We start from the raw sequence: 15,775 nt of genomic DNA, 5'->3' as shown, positions 1-15,775 counted from the left end.
TGACATGTGCAAGGTAATGCATTTTGGGAAGTCAGATAGTGTAGAACATGTACAATAAATAGTAGGGCTCTAAGGAATGTTGATGAACAGAGTGACCTTGGGGTTCAAGTCCATAGTTTCCCAAAAGTGGCAACACAGGTAGATAGGGTGGTGAAGAGGCATATGGCATGCTTGTCTTCATAGTCAAGACACAAAATATAAAAGTTGGGATGTTACATTGCAACTTCACAAAACACTGGTTAGACTGCACTTGGAGAATTGTGTGTGTTTCTGTTTGTCACACTTTAGGAAGGATGTAGTTGTGTTTGAGAAAGTGCAGAGGCAATTCTCCAGGATATTGCCTGAATTGGAGAGTTATGGCAAAAAGATTGGATAGGCTGGCCTTATTCTCCCTGGAGTGAAGGAGGCTGAGGGGTGACCTGATAGAGGTGTATAAAATTCTAAGAGGCACAGATGGCCTGTTTCCCATGGTAGGGGTATCAAAAACAAGAGGGCATGGATTTAAGGTGAGAGGATGGGGGAGTAAAGGGATCTGAGGAGCAAGTCAGGTTGTGGGGATCTGAAGATGAACCAACTCATTTTTATAATCCTCTTTCCCTTCAATTATTTATAAAACATCTTAGCGTTCACCTTGTTTTTAACATGCCAATATTTTTTAAGAACTATCGTTGCCTTCCTAATTCTGTTTATAACTTCACCCCCATAACCTCTACCCTTTCTGCAATGTTGGGCTCCTGGTAGGTGTCATAAGTTCTTTGTTGCCTAATCCTACCCTGTACATTCTTCAGCAACTGTGGGGTTTAGAACTTTGAACTCTCCCTTGTCCGATTAATGGCAACAAATTTGGTCTAAACCCTTGTTATCTCCCCTTTCAATGCTTCCCACAGCCCTCATACCAATTTACTTTTAAATAGCTGTTTCCATTCTGGAGGCTGAGGCCAATGTAACAGCATATAGCATCACATTCTCAGGGACAATCTTACTGGCCCTTCTTAACTGGGGCATTAGGAATCAACCACTTAAAGAAACCAGATATGACCAGATTAGCAGAAGTTCCCTCCTCGAACAATGTTAAGCAGGTAAGAAGCAAATAATCCCTGCTCAACACTGGAAAGCTGTGATACTGTACTGCTTTCTCACTCCAGAACATCCTGATGTGCTTTACAGCTAATGATAAATGATTGAAGTGTGGTCACAGTTTTAATGTGCAAAATACGGCAGACAATTTACTCACAACAAGCAGCAATGTGATAATGGCCAAATACTTGTCTTCGGTAATATTTAGTGTGGGATAGATATTCCCCAGCGCACTGGGGGATCTCCACCTGAGAGTAGATAGGGTATTGAACACAACACTACAGCACAATACAGGCACTTCGGCCCACAATGTTGTGCCGACCTTTTAACCTACCTGAAGATCAATCTAATCATTCCCTCCCACATACCCCTCCATTTTTCAATCATCCTTGTGCCTATGTGTTCCTTAAATGTCCCTAACGTATCTGCCTCTAACAGCACCCCTAGCAGTACATTCCACGTACCCACCATTCTCTGTGTAAAAAACCTACCTCTGATATCCCCCCTGTACTTTCCTCCAATCACCTTAAAATTAAGCCCCTTCGTGTCAACCATTCCTGCCCTGGAAGAAAGTCTCTGGCTGTCCACTCGATCTATGCCTCATCATCTTGTACACCTCCATCAGGTGACCTCTCATCCTCCTTCACTCCAAAGAGAAAAGCCCTAGCTCACTCAACCTATCCTCATAAGAAAAGCTCTCCAATCCAGGTAAATCTCCTCTGGCTAACCATTTCACCCAAAGGACTACAATCTGACAAGTGTAGAAGTCTCTATTGTGTTCTGGGTTGTCGGCCTAGATTTGGAGGTCAAATCCCTGCAGTGAAACTTGAATGCACAAGCCTTCCAACTCAGAAGCCAGAATATGACCCACCCAACTGACACCACGGGAACTAATTCTAAAATAAACCACATTGAATGGGATGACTCGCCATAGCAACTCAGTGGTTAGATTTCACTTACATTGTTTTTAGCATTGGGATTCATTGTGATGGTGCCACAAATCTCTTCTCCCAGTTTCACAGTCAGGTAGTCTTCCAAGTAAAACACAGTCTGTTTCCAGTGTGTGTATGGGGCGTCAGGAGCTTCAAACAAACAATTCAGCAAGAATATTACAATTTGAAAATACATTCTCCAAAATGCTTCATACAATTAAACTACCCTGGCATCCAGTAAAGATCAGCTACTTGCAAATATTCATTGAATAGCTGAAATGGAAGTGATTTGTAATCACATGATCTGCTGCATCTTTGAGTGCAATCAACGTCACTCTGGAAGTTGCCTTGAGCTCACTCCAGCTTAACGTTTTATCATTTCTTCACTTGGCAAAATCAAGTCTAATAGTTTTCCTATCAATCTATGAGTGCTATTTTTGCAGTGTTTATTATTGACTGAAAGTAATATTTAAAGTTCTGTGCCAAACTTATTCTAAACTAGCTTGATGTTCAAACTTCACTGAGTCTCCCTCTTGTTTTCCAAAACCATCAACAAGGCTCCTGTACCCCATATTTGCTACACATTCAAATGCTGTCCTCTAATTCCAAGTGCAAGAAGCTCATGAATTTCATTTGTTCTAATACACTGGCCCCAGACCCACTCACTTCCATTCACTTTTCCTGATCCCTGCACTCAGCAAACTAACTAGTCCAGGAGATCAACAAACAATCTGCTGGAGGAACTCAATGGCTCAAGCAGCATCTGTGGGATGAAAGGAATTGACAACATTTTGGTTTAAAACCCTGCATCAGGGCTTAGAGTGGAGAGGGGAGATGGCCGGTATAAAGAGGAGAGGGGAAGTGGTGAGACAGGAGTCCGAGGTGATTGGTGGACTGAGGAGGGGTGTAAGATGACAGGCACTGCACCAGAAGCAGGGGTGGAGCTAGGAGAGTGGCAAGTGGATGATAGATGGAGGCAGAGAGAGAAAATAATGAAATAAAAATGAAAGGCAGATGGAGGGAGGGGAAAACAGCTGCCGGAGGGAGATAAGCAGGAACACAAAGGGCCACCAGTACCAGACTCTGAGAAGTAAAGGGTAATAACAGGAGCCATTAGGGGAGAGGTGTATGGCAGGCAGAACTGGAACCTGATAGCGAGGGGGTTGGGGGGGGGGGAGCCTGTGGGTTAACTGTGCATGTGTGAGTTGGGTGGATGGAACCAGGATTGGGGGGTGGGGGGAGAAAGAAGATGCATGATGGGGGCTTGGGGGAGGGGTGGAGGGATTGAGGGGAAAGGTGACAATTAGGGGGGAATTCGGGGGGGGGAAGGGGAAATAACCCACTGGAGGGGAGGGTTACCTAAAATTGGAAAACAACATTCATGCCATTGAGTGTGGACTACACAGTCAAAATATGAGGTGTTGTTCCTCTAGCTTGCTTTAGGCCTCACCCTGGCAGTGGAGAAGGCCAATGATGGACACGTCAGTGTGGGAATGGGAAGGGGAATTGAAATGGCATGCAACTGGGAGCTTGGGATGGCCAATGTGCGCAGATTATCTACATATTGTTTCAAGAAAACCCTCCCAGGACACACCTAACAAATTCTGCCCCATTTAAGCCTCTGGCACTAAGGGAGTCTCTGCCAGTCTCAGAGAGATCAGAGCAGGGAAGTGACGGTGTAGCTTTATAAACAGGGCATGTTGAAGCATTCTGAACTAAATATTAAATTCTACAACCTTTAGTCACTCACTTTCTCTATCTCATAAATGACCAGGTCATCCATCCCTGATATGGCCTCAGCCTCAGACACCATAAGACCATAAGATATTGGAGCAGAATTTTGCCATTCAGCCCATCGAGTCACTCTACCATTCAATCATGGCTGATTTTTTGTTTCAATCCCATTCTCCCACCTTCTCTCCATAATCCTTAACCCCCTTACCAATCAAGAATCTATCGATCTCTGCCTTAAATATACCCAATGACTTGGCCTTCTCAGCCCTCTGTGGCAACGAATTCCACAGATTCACCACCCCCTGGCTGAAGAATTTCCTCCTCATCTCAGTTTTAAAGGGATATCTGTTTATTTTGAGGCTGTGCCCTTGGATCCTAGACTCTCCCACTGATGGAAACATCCTCTCCACGTCCACTCTATCCAGACCTTTCAGTATCCGGTAAGTTTCAATGAGATCCCCCTTCATCCTTCTGAACTCCATCGAGTACAGACCCAGAGACATCAAACGCTCCTCATATGTTAAGCCTTTCATTCCTGGGACCATTCTTGTGAACCTCCTCTGGATCCTCTCCAGGGCCAGCACACCTTTCCTTATAAATAGGGGCCAAAATTGCTCACAATATTCCAAATGCAGTCTGACCAATGCCTTATAAAGCCTCAGCATTACATCCTTTCTCCAAAGCCTCCACATCCTTCCTGCAATAGGGTGATCAGAACTGCACACAGTACTCCAAGTGTAGTCTCACCAATGTCTTGTGCAGTTGTAACATGATGTCCCAACTCTTGTATTCAATGCACTGACGGATGAAGGCAAGCGTGCCTTATTCCTTCTTCACCACTTTTCTACATGTGTTGCCACTTTCAGGGAACAACGTACTTGTATCCCAAGGTCTCTCTGTGCTACGACACTCCTCAGGGCCCTGTCATCTACCCTTGTACTCAAATCCTCTTGTAATAAGGGACAATATATCATTTGCCTATCTAATTGCTTGCTGAACCTGTATACAACACCCAGGTCCTTCTGAAGAAAGCAACTTTTAATCTCACAGAACTTAAAAATAGTCCACCTATTTTATCTTTTCCACCAATGTGAGTGACTTCACATCTTCCAACATTATATTTCACCGGACAGAACCATATAGGGACAGGCCGTTTGCCAAACATTTCAATGTCAACCATCAAGTACCCATCTTTACTACTGATTTACCAGCCAGTGGTCCATGGCCTTCCATGCCTTGGTAATTCAAGTCACGTCTAGATACTTCTTAAATGTTGTGAGAGCTGTGATGCATTTTGGGAATACTAATGAAGCTAGGCCATAGACCGTGAATGGTGGGGTCCTAGGGAGTATTAAGGCATAGAGGGACCCAGGTGTGTAACCCAAAAAGACTTGAAGTTGGCAGCACAGGTAGAGAATTAATGGAAGGAGTCAAAGGGTGGCAGTGGAGGGCTGGTATTCAGAATGAAGGCCTGTGACACATAGTGTGCCGTAGGGATCGGTGCTGAGTCCACTGTTGTTTGTCATCTATGGAATGTGACTGAGGGCAACAAAGGAGAATGGAAATGAGATTGCTCTGCTGGGGGCAGCCTGGACCCAATGGACTCCTTTTGTGCGTAATAAGTAAGTAAATTGTTGAATGCAATGACCCTCTGCTCCCAGTCACTTCCCCAGCATCTTCAGGCTTATTCGGATAAAAGGTCATCAACTTCAAACATTAACTCTGCTTCCCCCACAAATTCTACCTAACCTGATGAAAGTTTCCAGATATTTCTGTTCATTTAGGTAACCAATCATTAGACAAAAAGTGAGATTCACTCTTTGTTTGACAGCAATAAACCAGACACATTTACACTCATCCATTACTGTTGGCTTCCACACCGAGTTACCCAGTCACATTACTGATCAGCTAACCATCCACAAACAAGTGCGATTGGTCAGTAGTCTCTGCACATATCCTCATCAAGCTACATTCTTAAAGCAAAGTGCATTGGCAATACAATTTTCTTGGTGTAACAAAAATAAAAAAAAATTAAAATTTCTAAGTGGCCTTTGGTTATTATCCATTAGGATTGAAATATTCAAACCCAATATACAAAGCTATGATCTGCCTAAAGCATTTGCCAATTGTAGAGTTAGTTGATAAAAGAGTCAATACTTGGTGACAGTTACCTGTCGAAAATCCAGTTTTCTTGTGACACTTTGTAAATTCAATGTTAAAATATGTCACCAGAGCGTGGACATATTCGTTTCTCTGAACCTGAAGGCGGAACGTGGAAGAGAACGATAGATCCTCGGTCTTCACGTTGTAGATATCCACCTCCTGGACAGACAAACCTTTCCATTATTTCTCTGCCATTCAATATGATCATCCACATTCAGTGCCCCATATCCTTGATCCCTCTAGACCCAAGAACAAGTTCTAACTCCTTCATCTATCATTAAGGAAGAAATATCGAGACATCTGGATAGAAGTGGTTCCATCAGGGAGACACAGCATGGATTCAGAAAGGGTAGGTCCTATTTAACAAACTTATTGTAGTTCTTTGAGGATATAATGAGTGAAGTAGATAAAGGGGCTGGATGTTGTATACTTGGATTTCCAGAAGGTGTTCAATAAAGTGCCACATAAAAGACTTATCCATAAGATAAGGATGCACGGACTTGGGGGTAAATGTATTAGCATGGATAGAGGATTGGTTAACCAATGGAAGGCAGAGAGTTGGGATAAATGGGTGTTTCTCTGGTTGGCAGTGGTGAACAGGGTACCACAGGGGTCAGTGCTGGGCCCTCAACTGTTCACAATATACATTAACGATTTGGAAGGGGGAACCAAGTTTAGCATATCTAAGTTTGCTGATGACACTAAATTGAGTGGAAAATCAAATTGCACAGGGGAGGCAGAGAGTCTGCAGAGATACAGATAGGTTAAGTGAGTGGGTGTGGGTCTGGCAGAGGGAGTACAATGTTGGTAAATGCAAGGTCATCCACTTTGGAAGGAAAAATAGAAGATCAGATTATTTAAACAGTGAAAGATTGCAGCATGCTGTTGTGCAGAGGGACTTGGGAGTGCTTGTGCGTGAATTGCAAAAGGTTGGTTTGCAGGTGCAACAGGTTATCAAGAAGGCAAATGGAATGTTGGCCTTCATTGCTAAAGGGATTGAATTTAGAGCCAGGGAGGTTATGCTGCAACTGTACAGGGTACTGGTGAGGCCACACCTGGAGTACTGCGTGCAGTTCTGGTATCCTTACTTGAGGAAGGATATACTGGCTTTGGAGGGGTGCAGAAGTTCACCAGGTTGATTCTGAAGATGAGGGGGTTAGCCTATGAGGAGAGATTGAGTCGCCTGGGACTATACTCACTGGAATTCAGAAGAATGAGAGGGGACCTTATAGAAACATATAAAATTATAAAAGGGAAAGATAAGATAGAGGTAGGAAGGTTGTTTCCAATGGTAGATGAGATTAGAACTAAGTGACATAGCCTCAAGATTCAGGGGAATAGATTTGGGATGGAGAATTAGTGGGAAGCTAGAGGATTGGGAAGCTTTTAAAAACCAACAGAAGGCAACTAAAAAGCAATTAAGGGGAGAAAAGATAAGATATGAAGGTAAGCTAGCCAATAATATAAAAGAGGATACCAAAAGTTTTTTTCAAATATATAAAGAGTAAAAGAGAGGCAAGAGTGGACATCAGACCGCTGGAAAATGACCCTGGAGAGATTGTACATAGAACATAACAGCACAGAACAGGCCCTACGGCCCACGATGTTGTGCCGACATTTTATCCTGCTCTAAGATCTATCTAACTCTTCCCTCCCATACCTCTCTATTTTTCTATCATTCATGTACTTATCTAGGAGTCTCAAATGTCCTTAATGTATCTGCCTCCACCACCTCTGCCAGCAGTGCGTTCCATACACCCACCACTCTCTGTGTAAAAAAATTGCCTCTGACATCCCCCATATACCTTTCTCCAATCACCTTAAAATTATGTCCCCTAGTGTTAGCCATTCTTGCCCTGGGAAAAAGTCTCTGCCCACTCGATCGATGCCTCTCATCATCTTGTACACCTCTATCAGGTCACATCTCATCCTACTTTGCTCCAAAGAGAAAAGCCCTAGCTCACTCCACCTATTGTAATGGGGAACAAAGAAATGGCGGAGGAACTGAATAAATATTTTGCATCACTGTAGAAGACACCAGCAACATGCCAGAAATTCGAGAGAGTCAGAGCAGAAGTGAGTTGCTATTATTAAGAGAAGGTGTTTGGGAAACTGAGAGGTCTGAAGGTAGATAAGTCACCTGGACCAGATGGACTACACCCCAGGGTTCTGAAAGAGGTAGCTGAGGAAATTGTGAAGGCATTGCTAGTGATCCGTCAAGAATCACTGGATTCAGGAATGGTTCCAGAGGACTGGAAAATCGCAAATGTCACTCCACTCATTAAGAAGGCAGGAAGGCAAAAGACAGGAAATTATAGGCCTGACTTCAGTGGTTGGTAAGATGTTATTAATTATTATTAAGGATGAGGTTTCGGGGTACTTGGAAGCTCATGATAAAATAGGCTGAAGTCAGGGGAGACTCAAGGGGAGATCTTGCCTGACAAATCTGTTGGAATTCTTTGAGGAAGTAACAGCCAGGATAGACAAAGCAGAGTCAGTGGATGTTGTTTACTTGGATTCCTTTGACATGAGGCTGCTGAACTAGATAAGAGCCCATGGTATTACAGGAAAGGTACTAGCATGGATGGAAGATTGGCTGACTGGCAGAAGGCAAAGAGTGGGAATAAAGGGGGTCTTTTCTGGTTGGCTGCCGGTGACTAGTGGTGTTCTGCAGGGGTCGGTGTTGGGTCCGCTACTTTTCCTGTTGTATGTTAATGATCTGAATGACGGAATTGATGGCTTTGTGGCCAAGTTTGCAGTTGATACAAAGATAGGTGGAGGGGCAGGTTGTGTTGAGGAAACAGGGAGTCTGCAGAAGGATTTGGACAGGTTGGGAGAATGGGCAAAGAAGTGGCGGATGGACTACAGCGCAGGGAAGTGTACGGTCATGCACTTTGGTAAAAAGAATAACAGCGTAGACTATTTTCTAAATGTGAAGAGAATTCAGAAATGAAGGTGCAAAGTGACTTGAGAATCCTGGTGCAGGATTCCCTAAAGGTTAACTTACAGGTTGAGTCAGTAGTAAGGAAGGCAAATGCAATGCTAGCATTCATTTCAAGAGGACTAGAATATAAAAGCAAGGATGTTGTGCTGAGGATTTATAAGGCATTGGTAAGACCACATTTGGAGTATTGTGAGCAGTTTTGGGCCCCATATCTCAGGAAGGATGTGCTGGCATTGGAGAGGGCCCAGAAGAGGTTTATAAGAGTGATCCCAGGAATGAAAGGGTTAACGTAAGAGGAACATTTCATGGCTCTGGGCCTGTACTCGCTGGAGTTTAGAAGGATGAGGGAGGATCTCGTTGAAATCTACCAAATATTGAAAGGCCTGGATCGAGTGGATGTGGAGTGGATGTTTCCAGTAGTGGGAGAGTCTAGGACCAGAGGGCACAGCCTCAGAATAGAAGGACGTCGCTTTAGAACAGCGATGAGGAGGAATTTCTTTAGCTAGAGGATGGTGAATTTGTAGAATTCATTGCCACAGACGGCTGTGGAGGCCAAGTCATTGGGTATATTTAAAGCGGAGGTTGATAGGTTCTTGATTAGTGAGGGTGTCAAAGGTTACAGGGAGAAGGCAGGAGAATGGGATTGAGAGGGAAAAATAAATCAGCCATGATCGAATGGCACAGCAGACTCGAAGGGCCAAATGACCTAATTCTGCTCCTGTGTCTTATGGTCTTATGAGGAGAAACTGCTTTTCCCAGAAGTGGTGAATCTGTGGAATTCTCTGCCCAGGGAAGCAGTAGAGGCTACCTCATTAAATATATTTCAGGCACAGTTCGATAGATTTTTGCAATAGCAGAGGAATTAAGGGTTACAGGAAAAGGCAGGTCGATGGAGCTGAGTCCATGGCCAGATCAGCCATGATCTTATTGACTGGTAGAGTAGACTCGACGGGCCAGGTGGCTGACTCCTGCTGCTATTTCTTATGCTTTTATGTTCCTTGAATATATTTAATGATTTAGCTTCAAATTCTTTCTGTGGTGGTGAATTCCACATGTTCCCTACTCCCTGGGTGAAGAAATTTCTCCTCATCTCAGTCCTATGTCGCTTACCCCATAGACTGTGACCCCTGATCCTGGACTCTCCACCATCAGGAGCATCCTTCCTGCCTCTAATGTATCCAGTCCTGAGCCTGTTTTATGAGCTTTAGCTCAACATATTTTGTTACATGCATGCAATCCAACTAAAGCAGGTATACCGTTTTCAGACAATCAATAGCAACAAATAGGTTGTAGCATGCCTTGCATGACTCAGCGGCAAAAGGCCCCAACACTGAGAGAACAAGTATGGCTGTACATACATGTGTGGGCAAAGCTTTGACTGAAAACACTTTTTGCAAACTTTTTCAATCATGTCAGAAATCAGCACGAGCATAGCTCATCTCTCCTACACAATTGGTTAAGTGCATCTCTCCGCGACTTCCCAGAAAACCTTCCTTGTCCCTCTGTTGCAGTGTGTGAGGTCAATATTAGCAGAAAGGTGTGGCATGCTTGGTGCACTAAACATGCATCTTATTGAGCTAATGTCCAATCAGATCCCCTGCAAAACATTGTGAAGTTGGTCAAATACATCTTAGAAACTGTTAGGGTGGTTTACCCAAGAATTACACACTAAAATAGAACCTGAATGCTTCCAAAGGTTCAGTTCAGTGTGGATCTGGCTAATTTCTGTACAAGCAATCTGAAAAGAATGTCAGTCCTTAAAGGCACAAATCCTCCTATACTGAGGAGGAAGTTAAGAGTCAATACATTCGCTTATCTAGAGAGTCACATGTCGGCTGGAACTGAAGCAGGACTTGGCCCCTGTTGCTGTTCCACCATTTAATAAGATCATGGCTGACCTTCAACCTCAGAGCCACTCTTCTACTCGAACCCTTCATTCCCTTTTCATCCAAAACTTGTTGATCTTTACCCTAAATGTTCTCAGTGACTAAGCCTCCCCAGCTTGCTTGAGCAGAAAAGTTCCAGAAATTCACTATCCTCCATCAAGTGAAGAATGTTCTACTCATCTTAATTCTGAATGGTCATCTCCTTATTCTGAGAGCTTGACTCCTGATTCTAGACAACCCAGCCAGGGGAAACATCATCCTGCCCCTACCCCATCAAGCCCCATAAGAATTTTAACAACATAAGAAATTGGAGCAGAAATAGGTTGTCCAGCTCTTCAACCTTGTGACATCATTCATCAAGATCATGGTCTTTACTCAGCCCCATTTTCCAGCAATATCCCCTCACACACCCTGACGCCCAGGAATCTGTTGATCTCTGTATTGAATGACAGCCTTGCAGGGTAGAAAATTCCAAAAGGTTCACTGGCCTCTGAGTAAAGAGATTTCTCTTCATCTGTCCTAAATAGCATACCCCTTATTCTGAGACTGAACCACCTGGTGTTAGACTCCTCTCATCCTTCTAAACTCTAAAGAATCTAATCTAATCCAGGACATACAAGATATCTTTATTAGTCAAATGTACATTGAAACACAGTGAAATGCATCCTTGTGTAGAGTGTTCTGGGAGTAGCCCGCAAGTGTCGCCACTCTTCTGGCACCAACATAGCATGCCCACAACTTCCTAACCTGTACGTCTTTGGAATGTGGGAGCACCCGGAGGAAACCCATGCGACATGGAGAGAACGTACAAACTCTACAGGAAATGGTAGAGCACTAAGGAATGTTGATGAACAGAGAGACGCAGGGATCCAAGTCCATAGTTACCTGCAAGTGGCAATACATGTAGATAGGGTGATGAAGAAGGCATGCTTGCCTTCATAGGTTAGCACACAGAATGTAAAAGTTGGGATGTTACATTGCAACTTTACAAAACACTGATTAGGCTCCACTTGGAGTGTTGTGCGCAGTTCCAGCCACCGCACTATAGGAAGGATGTGGTTGCACTGGAGAGGGTGCAGAGGAGATTGATGAAGATGTTACTTGGATTGAAGGACTTGATTGAAATTATGGGAAGAGATTGGATGGGATGGGCTTGTTTTCCCCAGAGCAAAGGAGGCTGAGGGGTGACCTGATAGAATTATATGAGATTATGAGAGGTAGATAGGGTACATTTTCCCAAGGTAAGGGTATCAAAAACAAGAGGGCATAGGTTTAAAGTGAGAAGAAGGATTTTAAAGGGAATCTGAGGGGTACGTTTTTCTATTATACAGAGTGGTGATGGAATCAGATGCATTTACTCTGTTTCAGAGGCATTTAAACAGGTACTTAAATAGGCATGTATACATAGAGTCACACAGCACGGAAACACTTCAGTCCAACTCATTCATGCTAACCAAAGTGCCCATCTACACTAATCCCATTTTCCTGCATTTGGCCCATATCCCGCTATTCTTTTTGTTTCTATGTATCTGTCCAAATGCCTATGTCCTCTAGTTTTAGACTCCCCTACACTGGAAAAAAGACTAACTATGTACCCTATCTTTACCTCTCATAATTTTATAAACCTCTACAAGGTCACCCCTCAGCCTCCTGCACTCCAGTGAGAACAATTCCATCCCATCCAATCTCTCCTTGTAACTACAGCCCTCTGTTCCAGACAACATCCTGGTGAATCTCTTCTGCACTCTTTCTAGTATACCACATCCTTTCTACAGTGTGATGACCAGAACTGCACACAATATTCCAAGTGTGGCCTAACCAATGTCTCGTACAGCTGCAGTGTGATGTACCATAGAACAATACAGCAAAATACAGGCCCTTCGGCCCACCATGTTGTGCTGACTTTTAAACCACACCTAAGACTATCTAACTCCTTCCTCCCACATATCCCCCTATTTTAAATTCCTCCATATGCTTACCTAACAATCTCTTGAACTTGACCAACGTATCTGCCTCCACCACTACCCCAGGCAGCGTATTCAATGCACCAACCACTCTCTGGGTGAAAAACCTCCCCCTGATATCTCCCTTGAACCTCCCTCCCATTACTTTAAAGCCATGCCCTCTTGTATTGAGCATTGGTGTCCTGGGAAAGAGGCGCTGGCTGTCTACTCTATCTATTCCTCTTAATATTTTGAATACCTCTATCATGTTTCCCCTCATCCTCCTTCTCTCCAATGAGTAAAGCCCTAGCTCCCTTAGTCTCTCCTCATAATCCATACTCTCCAATCCAGGCAGCATCCTGTTAAATCTCCTCTGCACCCTTTCCAACACTTCCACATCCTTCCTATAATGTGGCGACCAGAACTGGACACAGTACTCCAAGTGTGGCCGAACAAGAGTTTTGTAGAGCTGCATCATTACCTCGCGGCTCTTAAGCTCGATCCCCCGACTTATGAAAGCTAACATCCCATAAGCTTTCTTAACTACCCTATCCACCTGTGAGGCAACTTTCAGGGATCTGTGGATATGAACCCCCAGATCCCTCTGCTCCTCCACACTACCCAGAATCTGGTCATTAACTTCGTACTCCGCCTTGGAGTTTGTCCTTCCAAAGTGTACCACCTCATACTTCTCCAGATTGAACTCCATCTGCCACTTCTCAGCTCAGCTCTATATCCTATCAATATCCCTCTGCAATCTTCAACAGTCCTCCGCACTATCCACAACACCACCTACCTTCATGTTGTCTGCAAACTTGCTAACCCACCCTTCTACCCCCTTATCCAAGTCATTAATAAATATCATGAAATGTAGAGGTCCCAGAACTGATCCTTGTGGGACACCACTAGTCACAGCCCTCCAATCTGAATGTACTCCCTCCACCACAACCCTCTGCTTTCTGCAGGCAACTCTTATATTCAGTACCCCTGTCTATGAAGGCAAGTGCCTTCTCCACGACCCAATCCACCTGTGTTACCATTTTCAGGGAACTATGAACTCAAACCCAAAGGTTCCTCTGTACATCAACGCTTCTAAGGTCCCTATCATTTATTGTATGTGTCTGTCCAGTATTAGATGATTCAAAAGGCGGCACGGTAGCGTAGCGGTTAGCGTGATGCTATTACAGCGCCAGCGATCGAGGTTCAATTCCCGTCGCTGTCTGTAAGGTGTTTGTACATTCTCCCGTGTCTGCGTGGGTTTCCTCCGGGTGCTCCGGTTTCCTCCCACATTACAAAGACATACGGGTAGGTTAATTTGGGTTTAAAATGGGCGGCGCAGACTTGTTGGGTTGGAAGGGCCTGTTACCACACTGTAAATAAAATAAAAAAAAACATTACCTCACACCTGCCTGGATTAAATTCCATATTTCTAATTAAAGGGGCAGGTCATGTGTTTCTCTCAAACAGTATGCAGGGACCTAATGCAAACAAATTAACTGATGCATTAACCACCCTGCACATGCTCCCATCAAGCCACCTGACGCAAAGACCTCCCTGCCTGCACCTTGTTTAATGGGCCTGGGGATTGGTGCTGTGTGGCTGACTTCCTCAGATGTCATCTCTCTGCTGATAAGGGTCAATCTTTTCTACTTGAGACCAGGATGAAAGTCTTTGGCTCAGTTTCTTGGATTCCTACCTGTGCCAGGGGTAAAGTCCAGTAACTATGGAGTATTATTGGTTCCACATCAGACAGGTTGCATGCAGGCTGCTTGTCATAACCAAACATGTTGTTTCAGAAGAGCCTCAGTGTACCTTGATGAGACAAGCATTGGTCACAACTTGTTTTGGATCCACAATGTCCACCAGAGGTTCCTTGATGGCCACATTCCTGATGCACGTCATATCAAACCCATAAACGTCTTCCCACCCTAAACAGACAAGACAAAGAAATTGATGCAAATAGCAAACCATTCCAAAAAAAAGGAGAAATTATCAACTCACGAGGCTAGAGGAGGCACATGAGTTTGTGTTGTCATTGCTGCTTCTGGGAGTTGCTCTCTGTGTTGGCACCCAGATATTCTACATCACCCAAGTGACAGCTGTTCCAAGGTCCTTACTGCCTGTGAAGCAGTTTAAGGAGGTCCTGAAATGCAGAAGATGCTCCCCTCCAGGTCCAAACCTGCCCTGAGCTCATAGTTGTGGCTCTTCTACTAATAGGTGCCACGTAGAGGTTCAGGGAAATAGGGAGAGAGCCTAAGTAATCCCCACAGACCCTGAGTAATCCCATAAACTCCGGGTAATCCCCATAGACCCTGGGCAATCCCCACAGACCTCCAACTGTCCTCACAGATCCAGGGCCAGGTATGGACAGGGAATGACCCACGGGCTGTCACTGAATTTTAGCAGATGGACCCTTTAACGATATGAAACACAGCAAGGTGTGAGCATGAAGCACTCAAGCGTGATCTTACAGTGAATTTTGAAGTCCTTGAATTGACGGTCTTCAATGGCTACGATATACAAAGTGGCTCGGTCCGGGAACATCAGTCCTCCAGGTTTCTGTTGGTGAATTTTGGGGAAATGGATCTCGTAATCTATTCACCTGACAAAGATACCACATTTTGAACAGCATTTACATAGCAGAATTCAGCTGGCAGCCACTGCACACCCTTCCTCTTTCTGCTCATCTGCCTTCAGAGGTTTTATAGACCCAATGCAGTAACGTGTGCTGACACTCCCAGCCTGACTTGGACCCATAGGTGAGCTTTGCCATGATTGCTTTTAGTCTTAGTGTCTGTTGTTAAAGCATTGTTCAGTAATCCTGCCTCCCATACACAGAACAGTACAGCACAGGAACAGGCCCTTCAGCCCACCATGTCTGTGCCAACCATGATGCCAATTTTAACTAACCCCATATGCCTGCACATGGTCCATATCCTTCCAATCCCTGCCTGTTTATGTTCCTGTCTAAATGCCTCTTGAATATCACTATTGTACCTGCTTTCACCACTTCCCCTGGCAGTGCGTTCCAGGCACCTACCACTCTCTTTGTAAAAAAAACTTACCCCAAATCACATTTAAACTTTCCCCCTCTCA

At 44.3% G+C, this 15,775-nt stretch overlaps 1 protein-coding gene across 2 annotated transcripts in view; it reads right to left on the bottom strand.

The window, feature by feature from the left end:
• Window positions 1–15,775, bottom strand: part of LOC127578336 (protein arginine N-methyltransferase 8-like) — a 77,815-nt gene that overhangs the window by 3,912 nt on the left and 58,128 nt on the right. For both annotated transcript variants that reach the window (XM_052030244.1, XM_052030243.1), the window contains exons 6-9: window positions 15,151–15,238; window positions 14,492–14,607; window positions 5,915–6,065; window positions 2,038–2,159 (exon numbers count right to left, since the gene is read on the bottom strand). In XM_052030244.1, coding sequence (XP_051886204.1) covers window positions 2,038–2,159; window positions 5,915–6,065; window positions 14,492–14,607; window positions 15,151–15,238 — 477 coding nt within the window. The remainder of the gene's footprint in view (window positions 1–2,037; window positions 2,160–5,914; window positions 6,066–14,491; window positions 14,608–15,150; window positions 15,239–15,775) is intronic.

This window comes from Pristis pectinata, chromosome 15 (assembly GCF_009764475.1).
Source record: "Pristis pectinata isolate sPriPec2 chromosome 15, sPriPec2.1.pri, whole genome shotgun sequence".
Taxonomy (NCBI): domain Eukaryota; kingdom Metazoa; phylum Chordata; class Chondrichthyes; order Rhinopristiformes; family Pristidae; genus Pristis; species Pristis pectinata.
This window is presented reverse-complemented; position numbering and strand designations above follow the sequence as displayed.